At 34.8% G+C, this 18,484-nt stretch overlaps 1 protein-coding gene across 6 annotated transcripts in view; it reads left to right on the forward strand.

The window, feature by feature from the left end:
* Tasp1 (taspase 1) overlaps positions 1 to 18,484 on the forward strand; it is a 292,780-nt gene that overhangs the window by 8,990 nt on the left and 265,306 nt on the right. For 4 of the 6 annotated variants that reach the window (XR_009225849.1, XM_046433599.2, XM_058575633.1 and 1 more), the window contains exons 2-4: positions 999 to 1,217; positions 7,973 to 8,040; positions 10,206 to 10,274. Coding sequence is in view for 4 of the 6 variants with exons in the window: in XM_046433599.2 (XP_046289555.1) it covers positions 1,073 to 1,217; positions 7,973 to 8,040; positions 10,206 to 10,274 (282 nt within the window). In the remaining 2 variants the exon portion in view is untranslated. Of the gene's footprint in view, positions 1 to 548; positions 569 to 998; positions 1,218 to 7,972; positions 8,041 to 10,205; positions 10,275 to 16,126; positions 16,270 to 18,484 lie in introns of those variants that run through there. The other 2 variants (XM_046433602.2, XM_046433603.2) reach the window with 2 other exon arrangements.

The following is an 18,484-nucleotide window of genomic DNA, read 5'->3' on the forward strand; positions in this document are numbered from 1 at the left end:
AGATAATTGAAGGGGCTGAGGATATAGCTCAGTTGGTAGAGTGCTTACCTTGCACACACAAGGCCCTGGGTCTGATCCCCAGAACCATTACTAAAAAAAAAAAAAAAAAAAAAAAGATAATGGAGGCATATTTTTGTGAATTCATTCAAAGAAAAACATTGTTATAAAGTTAGCTTCATAATCTTCACCTCCCTTTTTCAGTTTAACGTCAGGTGCAGATTTTTACCTAACAGTGCAATTTAAAAAATTCTCATTGTTGATTTTTAATTTTTTCCCTTAAATTGAAATATGTTCTTCCCTTGTTGTTAAGTCAGGATTGTTCAAAGTTTGTGAATTTGCAATGCATAGTGAGAAAAATTAGAAGCTTTGTGGCATAAGTTGCTTGAAAATTGTTTTATTAAATTTTATGTCTCATTTATCTCTGGAGAGCCTCAGAAATAATATTTTACGTGATACTTGCAGAAATGTTATTTTAATTTCTTGGTTTAATCATATAATTTTGTTAACATTTGTGTTTTAGAATTAAGCTGTGGAGCATTAAATTGGTTAGCTTAAGAATTTCTTACATGTAAGTTTCTTTCTTTTCTTTTGTTTTATTTCTTTAAGCAGAAATCTAGGCTTTATAGCAAGATTCAGTGATGTTGTCAGCAGCACTGTGATTCCAAAATGTCCCAGTGATTATTAATATTGGATTTGGAGAAAGGAGAAAATGACATTTAAATTATATTGAGGATTACTTCAGTGTGGCTAAAAGAAAGATAATATATCTTTGGACTCAGCGTAAAGTCTTTTTATAATAGTTCTTTCATTTATATGTCTTTAAGTAAATTCTGTAAATGGGCAGAGATTTAAATTTTAACCTTTTCATAATCATTGTGTTACCCAATTAAATAACTTTAAAAATAGTTTTTTAAAAAATTATATTTTCTGGATTTTTCTAAGTAATGTACATATTAGTGGAAGGAAATCATACCATTTGTGCCTGTTTTTTTCTCTAGGGTAATTCATCTCCTACAATTGCTTTTGGATAGAATTATGCCCTTTTCCTAATAGAAGATGTTAATGTTGGAGAATGACCATGGAGAAGGGGATGAGTTCTGGAGAAGGGCTGCCTTCCAGATCATCTCAGACTTCAGCTGTTAAAATAACAGCCAAAGAATTGGAAACAAAGCAGTCCCACAAGGAGAAACGTGGAGGCTTTGTGTTGGTACATGCAGGTAAGACCTTCATGGGTAAGTGGGAAGATGAAAATAGTGTTGATTTTCTTTTCTTGCTTTGAGTTACACTGATAATTGCATTTCATCTGACAGAGGGGAGTTGGAACCAAAGAGACTGTTTGACTTCAATATAGTGAGAAGTTCCTCTATTCCCCAGTTGGAAGATCTTATAATGACAAATTTTCACTCCTTTCCCTTATTATTACTTTTACCCCAGATAATAGATATATTTAGATTAGATAATGTTAAAACCAATGTAATTTTTAAACTCTGGTTTTGATTTTTTTAAAATAATGTTGCAGAAAATGTTTTATTGACCCATATTGCAGTACGGTCATCTTAGAGTAAAATACACCATCTTAGAATTAGTTCAGCTTCCTAGGGAAGTTTTCAATTTTCTCTTTCCTCTGAAGATTCAGTAATTTTCATCTATGAAATGAACTGACAATAGAAACATCAAGAGGAGAAAAACTATAACATTTATTAACCTGCAGATATGCACTATAGACAAACTATGGGATGGAAAGAAATGGACAGATGGTTGAAGCTTCAGTAGCACTTTGAACTATGGAGAGGAATAGGGACTTGAGGCTTCTGAGGGGAGGTCAGGATAGGTTATGAAATGTACTATGGACAAATGTCTTATTCTGTAAATAAAGTTTCCCATGTAACAGTCATCTGAAGTATATGTGATATGCTGTGCCATTCTCTGCGCAGTGATAATTTGATATGATCTCTCCTAGATCCGGGTGAGGCAGATAAGGAGACTTGAGAGAAAGCCTGCTCACTTCAGTAATATAGATGTTCTCTAGAAATACAAATATCCCTCATAGAACAGCTTTTCAGAGTGTCTGTACCCACTCTGAATATCCATCTTAAAATATGATAAACAAGTATATTTTAGGGTGGCATATTTTACTTTCTTGGTGTTATAAATGAGGAACCTTAAGACTAGAGAAATTAAGTGACTTAAGTGGTTTCTGTCACTTTGCTGATTAATAACAGAGCTAGGCTGAGAAACCCTTAAGTGACTTTGGCACTGCATCAGCCTATGCTCTCTCTACTTCAGAGGACCTTGAGGGCTGACACAGTGAAGTTTAACTCCTGTGTCCTCCATTTTAAAGGTGAAAATCTGTCCAAGTTTACTCAGCAGGCTCTTCTTTTCTCTTTCTTTCTTTTTTTTTGGTGGTGCTGGGGAATGAACCAAGGGCCTTGTGCAAGCTAGGCAATCACTCTACCATTTGAGCTATATCCCCAGCCCTTCAGCAGGCTCTTTATTCTTAAGTTATATTTGTTTTTCTGCATTCAGATTATAAACTGTATAATATCTGTGAGGAAAGAAGAGCTGGCAGGATTTCTTTCTAGCTTTCTTTTTATGAAACTGGTATCTTGTCTGCTCATTAACCTTTGGCTATATATAGACTGGACAGCTTGGAAAATCCTACAGAATCTAATCCAGAAGGGTCTAAAAAATATAACAGGTTCAATTCCCTTTTCTGAAAGGTGCTTTTCCAAAGAGATGAGGTAAGTTTATAGGAATTTCCCAGTTAAAAGTAGAGCACGGGCCAGAAGTTCTGCCTTCAGATTCATAGTCCAGTGTTATTTCTACTGCACTGTTTTATTGGTGTACCTTCTGTAGTACTCAGTGAGTTATTGTGTTCAGAATGAGCATTTGGAAATGCACAAGAAAGGGCTGAAACTCATAACAAACAGTAGCATAGAGCTTTTGATTATTTGTAAAACATTGCTTTCTGTGACTACCATGACTCCATTCCTCCTCTCTCAAGTGCATAATTGATTGTGATGGCTATCAGGTAAAGTTGGTGCTGAAGGCCAGTAGTAATAGGAAGAAATCTGGATTATGGCAGGGAATTGTGTTGTTTAAGGATGATCCCCACTTCTGAATTATTACAAATTCAGATCAATTGGCTGATTATGTGGAAGTTTGTATCTTGTATATTTAAGGAATGGAAATTCAAATTCTCATCTAGGACAGAGCTGTTTCTTTCTTCCTTCCTTCCTTCCTTCCTTCCTTCCTTCCTTCCTTCCTTCCTTCCTTCCTTCCTTCCCTCCCTTCCTTCCCTTCCTTCCCTCCCTTCCCTCCCTTCCCTCTCTCCCTTCCTCCCTTCCTTCCTTCCTGGTATGGGGGATTGAACTCAGGGATATTCGACCACTGAGCCACATCCCCAGCCCTATTTTGTATTTTCTTTAGAGACAGGGTCTCATTGAGTTGTTTTTTGCCTTGCAGTGGCTGAGGCTGGCTTTGAACTCCTGGCTCTCCTGTTTCAGCCTCCCAAGCTGCTGGGATTACAGGCATGCACCACTGCGCCTGACTGTTTTTTTTCTTTTTTTAACAACAGAGTAGACTTGGCCAAATTTTTTTCATTTGACTAGTAGATTCTTAATTTTTCCCAGATCTGTGTACTATCCATAATGGCCCATCTAATTTTGAAGAAACCAGTAGAAACACTTTTACTTGTAAAAATTGAAAGATGAAACTTATAAAGATGAAACTTATATTTACTTCAATAAAATATCAGTATCATTTGCGATTAAGAGAAAAATAACTTTGAATACAGAGTAACAATCAGTATAGTTAAATTTTAACTATATCTTATTGTGTGGCAGTGGTTTGGATCCTGATCCTTTCTTTCCTTTATTAAACAGGGAAGTTAGGAAGTGCCAGATATTAAATATAGTGTGGGGTGATGCTGAGACTTCCTCGCGTTCTAAGCAGAAGAATTTACATGTTAGTACTATTTAATGCTGTCATCTGTACACTAGATTTACCTGGCTATAATATCCTGTGGCTTAGAAAACATTGATAAAAGACTAGGGCTTCAGGTCTCAGAATAGACCTGGGATGACTTGTTCCTATTATAGAGGCTGTATCAGTTTACTTGGACTACTTATAAGCAAGGGCTCTGATAGTTTAATGAAGCTAACAGTTGGCTTTTATTTTTCTACTATAGGTTCATGGTTCTTAGAGAACCATGAAGGGAATTTTATTAAATATTGGCACAGGTTCTGTGAACATTCCAGACTTCTTTTGAGAAACAGAATTACTATTTGGATACAATATGGAATCTGGTTGCTTGAGCATTGTTTTGTGGGCCAGTTCTTGGCTTTGCAAGAAGGTGGGTTAGGTTTGTGGCAGACTTAAAGGGGGAGTCTTGAGGCTTAGGGATGTAGATCTTAACCTTCCTTAGGGCGGAATTCTACGGGGTGTTGTGGGGGAAGGTCAGATGGTTCTGTGCTTTTTTATTTTTATTTTTATTTATTTTTTCATATTTAAACCATCTTTATTTATAAAATACTATTCTAAGAATTGTAATTCCATTAAGCTACAATTGGAGCAAAAGTATAATCACTTGTGTAAAAGCAGTTAGTTAAACTAAAAATGAGGGATATATTACTTTTGAAGGCAGATAAAAATATTGTCAGAATTCTTGTTGTGCTCTGTATGTTCAGTAGCAGGCTCATTTGAAGGTGGAATCAACCCTGAAGGGAAGTCACTTCTACTTTCAGAATGCGGGGGAGGAAGGAGGGGAAATTCAGCTCTTGGGGGGAGATAATGAAGAAAACACCACAGTCCCATTGGGAATGGAGGGAGCGGTGGACCTGGTGGAAAACATTCTCAAGATTTTCCATATATGTTTCCTGGAGGAGATGGAGAAAAAAAAGGTCCTCTTCTCATGAACTGACTTCTTGGATCCATTGGAAACAATGGACCTCTGATTAGAGGGAAAGGTGAGAAAGCAAAGCCAGAGCCAGTTGCTTCATTTTCAGTAGGGAGAGATGAATCAGGCACATGGGAATTACCAAGATCAACTTTTGTATCATTTCTACTGGATTCCATTTCTGAAGACAGAGGCCCATCCATTTTATCCAAAGGCAGCATAGTAGAACTTCTGGGTTCTGCTGGTCCAGATGGTCCACCATAATTAAAATAACATCCATCTTGCCTTGGTAGAGGAAGATGTGGATCAGAATATGATTGGACTGGTGGAGCCATCATCATCTTAGGGTTCTATTCCCTTGGAGGTGACAGGGGTTCAATGTTATAAGACACTCTCTGAGGATCAGTTATCCCATCATAGACTGATTCTCTTCTTTCATTGATAATCTGAGGGCCCAGAGGATTCTCTGGGCCTCTTGAGTCTCTTTCTCCTACCCTTGGAAGCAAAGGTGAGTGTCTGAGTGGACCCTTCTTTTCCAAAATTGGAGCTTTCATCTCAGATGAAGGTTAACCCAATGTTGAGGGACCATTTGGGGAATTCTCTCTGCCAAAGACTGTATTTGAATCATCAAGTGCAGAAGGATTGTTTTCTACAATTTTAAATTTAAACTCATTTTCCGTTAATTTTTGTCTTTCATGAGCATTTTGCTTCCTTAAATCATTGAGGTATCTTTCAGCACTCTGAGCTACCAACATTTTATTATGTGCATTTTTCTCATAGTACATAATGGGCCCATGATAAGAATGAATGGTTCTCTCTAATTCTTCTTCAAGGTCTTTGACTTGCTTTCTATAAGTCTCCAGTTGTTCACTTGCATGGCTGATGTTTTCCACCATTTTGGAACGTTTCTCTTCTAGCTCTACCTTGTAATTTTTCTCTCCTATTAATTTCTTTGGGGTTTACTTATATTATTTTCTTGATATAGTTCAATCATGACATTAAGTTTCTGCTGAAGATTCTGATTCTCACTTTTAAATTGTGTATTTTTTGACTGCAAAGATGCTTGTCCTGTCAAGATTTTTAATATAATCTATAAGGTCTTCCTTTATTTCATTTAATTCAGAAAATAAAGTAAACATTTGATTTTTTTCTCCTTGTAAGGTTTTGAAAGAGGCATTTAACTTAGCAACATAAAACCATTCTTTCAAATCTCCTTTTGGCTGATCCTCTAAGTGAGCAACAACACTATTCATTTCCAATTCCACATTTCCATCATCTCTTAGGACTTCTCCAAGCACAGAAGCCCAATCTTTCATCTGCAGCAAATGTTCAGTCAGAAAATTAATGTGATTTTCTTTATCTCTTTACAACTTGTTCTGCATGTACTTTGGAGTCTTCAAGTGTTGTTTTCTGTTTATTAAGGCCATTTACTTTTTCTTTCTATACTTCAGCTTCATATAAAAGCTGTTTCTGACTTTCCTGAAGTTGGCAATTTTCTTTCAAAACCTCTTTTATTGCTACCTTAAATCCTTCCTCATTAATTTGAAATAGTCTCAAGGTTGTTTTAGCTTCTGGTATTTGTGATTTGAAGGATTTTTATTCATCTTCTAAGAACTTAATCCTTTTGCTATATTCACCATCAATTCATCCTGTTGATAATGTTTAGTTTTCTCTTCTTTTAGGTCTTTTTTTAGAAGGAGTATTTCATCCTCAAGTTTAGATATGGACCTATTCAGATTTTTATTTATTGCCTCCAAATTTTCCGTTTCTATTGACTCCTTCTCCAAAATAGCATCCTTTAAAGATGACTCTAAGCCTTCATTCTGTTTTTGAACAAGGCTAACTTTTTCAAGTAGTTCACATTTTTCTAGTGAAATTCTGAACTAGTCCAGAAAGTTTTAGAGCAAGCTTTTTTCTCTTCTCATGTAACACCTGCTTCTCACAGACTGATAACTTCTCATAAGGAGTTTGAAGGAGACATCAGAAGACTCAAGGAGAGATGATATGGGCATCCAGGGAGTCCAAAAGATGATTCTTCTCAGACTTAGTCAGCTTCATAGCATCAGAAAGATATGCCGCAGCCTTCTTGTGACAAGAAATAGCCTCTTCGTATTTCCCTGCAGCTAATAAACGGTCTGCTCGTCTGCTCTGCTGATGAGCCAGGTTGAGAGGTGCTTCCATTACTTCCAAAGACCCGGGCCCTAGCAGCGTCGCCAGGGCACATGGAGGGAAGTAGAAAAAGAGCGCGAGGCAGCCTTGGAGACAGCTGCTCCTCAGCGAGCCCAGAGAGATTGATTGTGGTTCTGTGCTTTTTTAAAGAACTTTGATTAGAAGCCTAGTTATTAAGAGGATTTAAGGGCTTTTTCTTTCTTGTTTGGATTATTTTCAAGGCACAAAGCAAGTATGAATCTTCTTAGGGAAACAAATTTATTCACAGCCATTCTCTTGACTGAGTTCCTGGGTCACCAGGATTTCTCATAGATAGTCATGAATGTGCCATCACTGAGGTTTTAGAGATATTCTGAACTATATTCTAGGCTGTGAGAGGAAGTAAAATGGGTGGGAGTGGTGGTATTGGTGGTGATTGTAGACATGTGGGAAGTAAGACCCCTTAGACAGATATTTCTTTTCCCCCAGAAACTACCTAGCTTTATGAAGTTATTCTTAAGAATTATATATTCTGAACAAATGGCAGGGCTTTCTTAAGGTCAATAGAGATAACTTTGAAGAGACTGTTCCTGACACCTCCCAAGCTAACAACTCCAGACCAAAAGAACTCCCAACTTTGGAGAGAGGTTCTTGAAAGGAAGAGGGGAAGTAACCTTGATGAAGGTTATTTGGGAACATGAGATGTCTCTAGGGCTTCTGTCAGGAAGACATTTTGAATAAAGATAAAAGACACAGTATTAAAAATTGATGTTGGAGAAAGAAGCTATTAAAATTTTAAAATTCTGTATAATTAGGGCAATAATTTTATTTTCACTGGGACTGAATCAGTCTGTATGGACTACTTATATAGTCAAGGTCTCTGATAGTTGAATGAAAACTAACAAAATTTTTCTTTTGCTATTATAGGTGCAGGTTATCATTCTGAATCCAAAGCCAAGGAATATAAACATGTATGCAAACGAGCTTGTCAGAAGGTATGAACAGAATATGTATAATTTAAAAATTTCCATTTTGAACATTAAAGTCGTTTTACCTTTATCAAAGATTTCAGGTTTCATTTACAGGACATTTTTTGGTTTGGACCATGAAATTATTTTGCTCATATTTGTAGGGTCTTCTTTTGCTTTTTTTTTTTTTTAAATTCTCTGAATGATGCTTAGCTCTTTTACCTCCTTTTCCAGATTAATCTATACTTTTGGAACTGTGAGCACATAATCATATTTCTTTTAATCTTTGCAAGGCAAAATACCCTGATAGAAGGGATAGAAAATACTGCTTAAAAGAAGCCAATGTCTTTCCATGAAGGGGAGAAAAAAAATCATAAAAAAATTAAAATGGGTACTTTCTTAGATTATCTTGTTACTTTATCCTTCTGCTTTTCATCATGTAGTTATATGGTAGCAAATTCATTGGTTTATTCCTGAGTATAGCTTTACCCTTGTACTTGGTTGTGCTTTTTTCCGCTTTGATTTTTAAGGTTTTGCTGAATTGCTTTGCTTAATATGGAAGCAGGAATGGCCTCAAAAGAAATATTGTTTATTTTTATATTGATCCTGCCTGCATACTATTGTAGGCAAACTTTCTGTTAGTTTTTTTTATGCAAATAAAATGTTAATTGGATATGCATATCAAGTCAACATAGGTCTCTGTATAATTAGGGCAATAATTTTATTTTTATCTCTTTTACTTATATTTACATATCATTTAAAAGAAAGATAATGCTTTATTAGATATCTTTTTTCTTTTTTTTTTTTTTTAAGAGGAAATTTAGCTTGTTTGTTTTATTTATTTTATTTTGAGACAGGGTCTCCATAATTCCTTAGGGTCTTGCTACGTTGCTGAGGCTAACCTCAAACATGTGATCCTCCTGCCTCAGCTTCCTGAGTCACTAGAATTACAGGCATGTGCCATCACTCCTGGTTTAGAGATATTTTTCTTAGGAATGGAATCCCATAAGGAAATAAGACTATTTTATTATAATAATTTTATTTCTTTACAATAATATGGCTAATGGGTCTCTAAGTTTTATATTTTTTCTTATTTTTCAAAGTGTGAAATCTTTTAATTGTCTGAAAAGAATGTTTTATTTTTATACAACTATAGTTCTAAAAAAATCTAATTCATTTGGGCTGTATAATCAACCTCCTTGATCTATATAATTAACTAGCTTCTTAAAAATTTGATAATGTGGAATATATTTCTTGAGCTGTTTGTAAACTAAGTTGGAATGTTAGTATTTCATTTAGAAACTAGCTTCCCTTCATTCTCCTTCTTCTCTTAATTTATGGCCAAGAAAGCGGGTGATTTTTACAAATTTTTACTCTCTGTAGTTTATAAAAGTGATGCTGCTCTCATTGGCACATTCCTGTAGCCCAGCTTCTTAGGAGGCTGAGGCAGGAAAATTGCAAGTTTCTGTCTCAAAAATAAAATGAAAGGTCTGGGGTTGTAATTTACTGGTAGAGCACCCCTGGTTGCTCCAGTACTGCAAAAAAATTATTTTGGTATAAAATATAGTATTAAAAATATTTGTCAAGTGTATACTTCCCTCTGAGGATTTTGACATGCTGCTGCTGGGATTGAGACACTTCTTTTTTTTAATGGATGTGGGTGGGAAGAATAGTAACAGTGGGAGGTAAAATTGAAAATTATTAGCTTAGTCTGAGATTCAGTTACTTATATAAAATATGAATTGTCAGGATATTTTAACCAAACTACATTCACATAATTTCTGTGGCTGTTTTAAATTGTCTTATCATGAGTGAAGTAATTTCACTTACTAAATTTCTTGCATCTTAACATTTTGTGGCTGTACTTTATTCATTGTTTTAATTTGGATAAGTGAGCTATATCAGAAATTAATCTGAACATAACCACTACCTGTTTTAAATCTGAATATTTTATATATCGAAGTATGGAATTTATTTAGTGTTCAAGTGCTTTTTTTTTTTTGGTGCTAGGGATTGAACACAGGGCCTTGTGCATGCGAGGCAAGCACTCTACCAACTGAACTATATCTCCAGCCCAGTGTTCAATTTTTAACTCTGAACAACTCTTATACTTCTTTTAAACCTTTATAAAGTTAAAGAGATCTTTGAGAAGTTGTGGTTTTACAATGAATTATTTGTCCCCTTGGTTTCAGGCCATTGAAAAACTACAGGCTGGTGCTCTGGCCACAGATGCAGTGACTGCAGCTCTGGTGGAACTTGAGGTATTGCTTTTCTCTGCTTATATTTTATTTAAAATATTTGTGAGTTTATGTTTTTGTTCTCAAATGGCATGAAATTGCTCAGTTAGTCAACCAAGTTACATAACTGGTGCTTCCAAACAGTATTAATGAAGTTATGAAAAGATTGTGATATTGTTAGGTTTTTTTATTGGGGACTTTTCTGAGTAATAAAAAGTTGGTTAATTCCTTTATTTCTCATTTTTATAGATTCATGAGAACAAAAGTTGATGGTGACTGGATGTGTAAATTTTTTCAGTATTCTCAGTGGGAAAATTCTTAAAGTTGACTCCCTCAAAGTGATATATGTTTAAAAAATGAAAAACTCTAACCACCCTGAAAGTGTCTGAAGTGGAAGAGCAAGTTTCACCATGCGCATAAAGATATATACCCTGATATATCGATATGTACTGTGAAGTGCTTTTGTTATAGTGTGATTTTTAGGTTTTTCGCCAGTTTACCGCAGACATCAAGGAACTGAGTGGTGAGGCTCTCAAGTTTGCTGTAATTTTTTGTATTCCAGAGTGAGGGTGTCTCATTTCTCCTAATCTGGAACTTTGATGAGTATGTACAGGGACTACTGACACCTTCAGAAAACTCAAGACTTGTAGAAGATAGGTTTGTGTCAGTCAGGATTATTTTTGATATTTTTTTTTTTTTCTGGATAAGAAGACCACTTGAGAAATAAAATTAAGACATGAAGGTAAAAACAATAATGAATATGAGGGCGGAGACAGTAGTTAAAGAAGACATTCCTAAACTGAATGGACTGTAGCCCAGGGAATTGTTCAAATAAATGCCTTCCTTGTGAAAATTGCTAAAATTACTAAAAGTTATTAAGTTAAATAAATTAAGCTGTGTTATCTGTATATTCTTCCCCTTAACTGTGGAATCATACTTTTGATCATTGCTTTGTAAATTTTAATCTCTTTTAACATTTTCAACTTGATACTAATGCAGTCAAGGCAAATGACTATGTAGTCAAGGTAGGTGGGCATCAGTTCTATTGTAGTTTGGTCCCTCAGAGGATATGTGGTGCCTTCCCATTGTGACTGATTCATCTTCCAGCTCTACCAGTCATTAGCCAAATGTGCCTGAGGATATCACAGCCTATCCTTAGCTCAGTTTCCACATTTTAAATATGAGAATAATAATCCCTACTTCACAGAAGATTAAGTTAATATGCTAATCACTTTGAACACTCTGTGGCCCATAAATACTCTGTGGCTGGTAGTAATTATTACCATTATCAGATGCTTTGGAAATAATAGATATGAAGATAATATTTATGGTAACTATTAATTATAAGTATTACAATATCAAAGGTTAATTATATGCTGTAGAAGAAAGGAAAAAAATGACATAAGAAAGAAGTTTGATATATTTATTGTAAAATTTTACCTTTATTCAAAACACACACACAAGGAGGGCTTTATTTAACTTAATTCAATTTAATTCATTTGTTAGTTGAAACTTACCTTTGTGAAGAAGGTGATGTCCTGAGATTACCAGTGTGTAGAGTCAGTGTGTGTCTGGGGAAAGTTAATGAGTATCTGGAGAATATAGTGTAACGGTAACTATGGTTACAAATTTGAGTAAAATTAAGTTTTTAAAAAAATACTTAGATTGGGAGGCTGAAACAGGAGGATTGCGAGTTCAAAACCAGCCTCAGCAACTTAAGCAACTCAGTGAGACCCTGTCTCTAAAACAAATACAAAATAGGGCTGGGGATGTGGCTCAGTGGTTAAGTTCTCCTGAGTTTAATTCCTGGTACCCCCTTTATCCCCCCCAAATTAGAATAATTTTGATTTTCTCAAGTCATACTTATATCATGTTGAATATTTTATTCCATTTCCCTCTACTTTTAAAGGGATTACATATTTATACTTAAAAATACATTTTGAAATAGTAAGTTATTCATGAGTAAGTAGGATTTATAGTTTTAAATAATGACCTGTTTTTGAGAGTGTGGGTATGAATTAAGAAAAAATGTGTTGTACTATGTTTAATTGTAATAATACATATTGATATAATGGTAGAATAGGGTATTGCCCTGATTGAGGTTTAGTGTACTCCCCAACCTTTTGAGTATTAAATTTGGGGAAGAATTTCAATTATTGTTATTATTATTCTTGGTACTGGGGATTGAACTCAGGGGTACTCGACTACTGAGTCACATCCTCAACCCTATTTTTGTATTTTATTTAGAGACAGGGTCTCACTGAGTTGCTTAGTGCCTCACTGTTGCTGAGGCTGCTTTGAACTTGAGATTCTCCTGTCTCAGCTTCCTGAGCCACTGGGATTACAGATGTGCACCACCATGCCTGGCTCAATTATTTTTATAGTTCATTTTTTCTATCATATCTTTGATTTAATATATGTTAGTAGTTTAAAGCTACTCTAACTAGAAGAATTTTCCTGAATCTTAAGAATTATGTTGGAAGTCATGCTTATTATATTGCCCCCTGAAGTTTCTACCACCTTGTATAATTATTCTCCACTGAATTAAGCCAGGATAGATTTTCAAATGAAAAGTTCAGTTGAAGAAATATTGTAATAGTTTGGGTCAATCAAAAGATGTAAGAAAATTGGAATCTAATATTTTCTGTACTTAGAAGAATATTGAGTCCTTTCAGCCTATAGAAAAGTGCTAAGAAAAATCCCAGAGAGCCTTATATGTTCTGTTTATGTTTAATTTGAGACTAATCACTTATCTTTAATTTTGGTGAATCTATTCAGTTGAGTTAAATCTAATTATTCAGTAGGTATGGATAGTCATCAGACCTTTCTCTTTTGACTTCATGATATATTATTTTGATTAAAGAAAAGACACTATTTAAACTTGCCTATTATATTATTTCTTTGGCAGATAATAATATTAGTGTGAAATCCTTGAACACTTTACTAACTGTGGATTGAAATGACTGAATGTGATTTAATGGTCCTTATTGATTAGAAAAGATTTCTGGCCTTGTGTTTTTAAAAAAATATAATTCGTACATTCCCAAATGTTGAAAAATACACTGATCTCAATTTAATGTATTGGAGGAGGAAGAGGCAAGGTGAAATAAAAGCAACTTTTCATATATCACTAATGCAGGTCACCAAGACACATCATTTTTGAGCTTTTCTTAGAAATATTTTTCTTGTCTGCCACAAAGGTGTTATCATTAGACTACCACTTCTTGACACCAGAGGGGGTGTTTTCTTCATTTAAATGAAGCAGGGGCAAGGGTATATAAGTCCCTACTTATTAATCTGACTAGCTTCTCCCTTTAGAGTTTTTGGAGGGAAGGTGGGCATTCCTGTGAGAGGTGTTTAATGGTGTGAGAATGGAAATATAACTCCAAAGTGTGTTTTGTTTTTCTTCAAAATGTGGGGAAGGGAATGGAAAGGTCAGTTTACTCATATTTTAGTGATTTATTGTTAAATAGATTTGGCCCCATTGTTCTATAAATCTTTTTTTTTATGCTTTTTTTTTTTTTTTAATGTAGTGCCAGGGACCGAACCCAGTGCTTTACTCATGCTAGGAAAGTGCTCTACCACTAAGCTACAATCCTGGCTCCTGTTTTATAAATCTTTTATAGATCATCCATATAACTGATGAGAAGGTGAATTTTATTTATTGGGTAGTACAACTCTGATTTAACTCACAACAGTAAAGATTAATTTTGTGAAACAATTTGGTCTTCATATCTGGGACTATACATTTGGAAGATAGTTGCTTTCTTGGCTGCTTTTGAAAGAGTTTTAGTTAAGTCAGTGTCAGTGGATTTATAATTCTAGACGGTAATTTTGCATACTTCACATAGTGTAGTTTCTGATGTGAATTTCTTCTGTGAGAAAATTGGACATAGATCTGGGTGAGTCATGTTGTTACCTTTTCTTAGGATTGTTCCTAAAGTAGAATGTTTTATTAATTCTGATTGAAAAAGAACTATTCATAACACTGAAATTTCCTTTGCACATTGATATTTTTCTAAAAAAGTACTGAGATCTGGTTCAAAAAGATATAATAAAGAATAATAGGTGAAATATGAATTGCAAACCTTTGGGAGTTGAGTCTTATGTGAGAAAACTGAGGAATCAGGCAGAGATTTTGAAGATCATGTAACTTTTGGGAAATTTTGGACAATTCATTTTGAAACTGGGTTTTTATAGTAGGTAGAATTCTGTATGTTAAGAACAGTGATAGCTTTTAACTTTCATATGACAAATTACATAGTCTCCTCTTTAAAAATGATCTGTTAGGCTGAGGATGTAGCTGAAGGATACAGTACAAACTTGGCATGCACAAGGTCCTGCGTTTGATCCCTAGTGCTGTGAAGGAAAAAAAAATTATTGAACTTATGTATTCTAACTGAACTCTACAGTTTTTTGATCAATTGCATTCAACCTTGAAGGCTCCCTATGGTCAGGGGAGATGGTAATTAATGGTTGAAACTGATTATTATCCAAATTTTTAGTGTTTATAGAGCAGATTATATTGGGCATAAGTTTTTATATCATTTTGCTAAATTAATAGTCTATCATTTTTTAAATTTTTATCTAATCCAATATAGTGATTACTTATAAACTGTTGGAAAGTCTTTTGAGAAGTCACTTATTTAGATGGCTGATATTTTGGGATGTAAGAAAGTAGATATTTGCATTATTATATACTTACATTATTATATATAATATTGTTATATATTTTTATTTTTTTAATGCAAGCTTAGAATGTTGATCACTGTTGAGTAGCCTTCATAGGTGTACCCCACCCTAGGCCTCTGTTCAGTTTTAGAAACTGGCATACTTCTTTCCCTGGGCTTTTTACTTCTGGGTGCAATTGTTTGTGTGCCAGAAGATGAAAAAAAAGAATACCTAAAGTTTGCCAGTCTTTGAAATGGTTAGAGATCATGAAGATGGTGTGGTGTGCCATTGGCATATGGGCATATCTAAGTTGGAAGGAGACATTGAGCAGAGCTAATATATTCCTTGTTTCCCTCTCCAAACTTATAGCAAGTTTGCCTGTGGTTTCACTGGGATCAGATGCCTTACCACACACATCCTGTACCCTGCCTCACTCTAGTTGTCTGGTTTTTATTGCAAAAAAACGGGCGTATCGACTTTAAGCTTTTTTGTATTTATTCGGGAAGTCAGAAATTATTTAAATAAATGACTACTTTTATTCTCCTGTACAGTTTTTTCTGCAGAAATCATCTTTTCATAAGCAGAGGGTAGCTGAGTATTTCAGCCGGCCTTTGCTCCTTCTTCCCCTCCCCTCCCCCACAGAGCTGAATCCTTTGGAAAGACAGCTTGATGCATTTAGTTCACATACATGTAAGTGCTCATTAACTAAAATGTGGCTGGTGAGTCTAATTTTAGGCCTGCCACCTTTGGAAGTTTCAGTTTTCTCTTCCATTGATAATATCTTTTAATCTTTGTAATGGGTTGGGGGCAGTCCTGCTTTTATGTATGTGAAGTAGGAGATTACTTTTTTTTCTTTGTAGTAGTTAAAATGTTTTCATTGCATGAAATTTGAGTTTTGACTTAGATACTCTTTCTCCTTTTTATTTTTTTTTTTTTAAACTTGGTATTGTCGATTATTTCAAAGACTCTATTTTGCCTGTCTGTTTAGCAGTATTTCCAGTGGTGGTTCAGTATTTCTGTGTATTCCAGCTGTTTATGGAGTCTTTATGTTTCTCTGCATTTTTTTGTTTTATTTTTTGAGGTGTACACACACAGTTACACTTCATGGAGTTGCATCCAGCCAAGTATCCATGTTCTTCTTGTGAAGAGGCAGAGAAAATCACCTCTCCCAAGAATTTCCACCTTCTGACCAAGGGAAATGTGTCCTGAAGAGCTGTACGCAGATGGGAGGCAACTTGTTTGCTTGTTCTGCTGCTAGAGCATTGATTTAATTAGAAGACAGGCTGTGGGTGGCCATGTGCAGACAAAGAAGCACCAGACAGAGCCCAGTTAGCCTGGGACAGTAAAAGTAAGTTACGCTCTTTTAAAACACTTTTTTTTTTTTTTTTTTTTTTTTTGAGTACTGATGCTGATTCTTGCCTTTAGTACTGAGGGGCAACTTGTAACTTACTGATTGTGTTTACACATTAGGTACATCTGTTCTTTTTCTAAGACCCTAGAGATAAAATGTGCTTTCTAGCACTGAGTACCTGCTTTAGTGGAAAAGCAGTGATCCCCACCCCCAATTTTTTTTTTTTTTTAAGAATAAAAAGGAAACTCAATCATTACATTTTTAGATTAATTTTACACTGCACAAAAAGCCTGTATTAGTTTCTGACCAAGTGAAAATATGTTAAGTGCAGAGTTTGTCATGTTTATTTTGTTCTGATGGGAACATGAAGACTTGTTTTAGCCTTTTCCAGCCATTTCTTGATGAGCAGTGTTGACCTCATCAAATATATTCATCTTGACTAAATTTGGTAGGAGAGTTGGTCTAAGATTAGACTTAGCAATTCCTGCAGACTATGTAGCTTTATGTGTGAGCCTTTATTTTTCTTTGGGAGTTGTTATTTTATATATATATATGTAAAATATATTATATATATATTTTACATATATATATAAATATATATGATAGTATGATAGAGTTAGTAGTTTTTTGACTTTGTTGTAATATTCAGAACTTTGGTCTTCAGAGTAGAAAATATCTAATAATCTTCAGTTCATAGGAATGTTACATAAAAGGGATTTAATTAGATTTAGTGTTTTTAGAATTTATAGTGTTGTGATTTTGGAGTCATTATGTGTGTGTGTGTTTTGTGTGTATTTGGATCTATATCATTTGAGGCATCAATTTTATAGTCTAACAATGATTTTATTGTTGTTTTTGTTTTTTGTTCTTGATAGTGAAAGGAGCTAGGCTAAGATTGAGTGTAGCAAAACCAAAGGCTGATACTAAGATACTTAATGTGAAAGGCCTCCTTTTGATTTTAAATTTTTGTGCTTCTCTCAAACCCAGGCCTTTATTCAGAATCTGGAAGAAAATGAAGAAGAATCTTAAGCTATATAATTTTTAAGAATACCATCAAAATCATATTCTAAATCTTGCTTTAAAATAGAGCAAAACATTACTTAAATTTTTTTCATTGTTTGTGCGTGTACATCTGTCTCTCTCTTTTATGTGTATAGCAGACTTTACCTAAGTGTTAGAGTAATGATGAATTGTAGATCACTTTAGGAAACAGCTAGCCAGGCAGGGTGGTGCACACCTTTAATCCCAACCACTCAGGAGGCTGAGGCAAGAGGATTAAAAGTTTAAGGCCAGCCTGTGCATTTTAGCAAGATCATGTCTCAAAATAAAAGTAAACTGGAGATATCGCTCAATGGAAAGTACCCCTGGGTTCAATCCTCAGTACTGAGGGTTGGGGAGGGGGGAATCTTAAAATTTAGTTTTAGACATCCCAGTTCACAAAAAGTCTTTGCCTATTCACATTGCCAGATAATTTTTTTATTCATTATTTATTGTTTTTAGTTTGGTAAAATATATGCAACAAAAATTTTATAGTTTCAACCATTTTTAAGTGTACATTTCAGTAGCATTAAATGCATTCATAATGTTACACAACCATCACTGCTGTGTATGTTCAGAACCTTTTCATCATCTCAAGCAGAAACTGTACCAACTAAACAACTTTTGCCAGGGAGGTTTTTACTGACTGATCACTCCCACTAAGTGTCCAGAATCTGGCATTGTGTATACATTTCTTGACAGTTCATGTCATGCTGTGTATACCTTAGCACAGGGCATCAACAGTGTAACACATTAAGCTTCCCAGAAAATTCAGAGTGGGAAACACATTTGTTTTCCTCTCCTGGAATATATGCAGATGTTAGCAACATTTTTTAGTGGATTTGAAGTCTTTTTAATAAGAAGGAGCATATTTAGTAGAGAATTTGAAGGTTGGTAATAGCCACCCCCCCTCCAATTCTGACCCTGTCATATGATAGAAGGATGGTTTAAATTATTGTAATTCCATGATCTGTTAGGTTCTTTTTGAGTGATATTTCCATATTATTGTCAGCATGGTTAAAAGGTGTAATTATTTAGGTTTAAGGGAAGTATAAGTGGCTGCCAAATTTGGCAATATTGAAGAAACAGCTACATTTGTCTTTTCTATTGTAGCTCATGTGGAAAGGACAATTTCAGGTACTGTGTATGCTAACTTCTTCCTGGACATCAGAAG

This window comes from Marmota monax, unplaced genomic scaffold (assembly GCF_021218885.2).
Source record: "Marmota monax isolate L192 unplaced genomic scaffold, Marmota_monax_Labrador192_F-V1.1 WCK01_AAM20220418_F8-fsc00014, whole genome shotgun sequence".
Lineage (NCBI taxonomy): Eukaryota > Metazoa > Chordata > Mammalia > Rodentia > Sciuridae > Marmota > Marmota monax.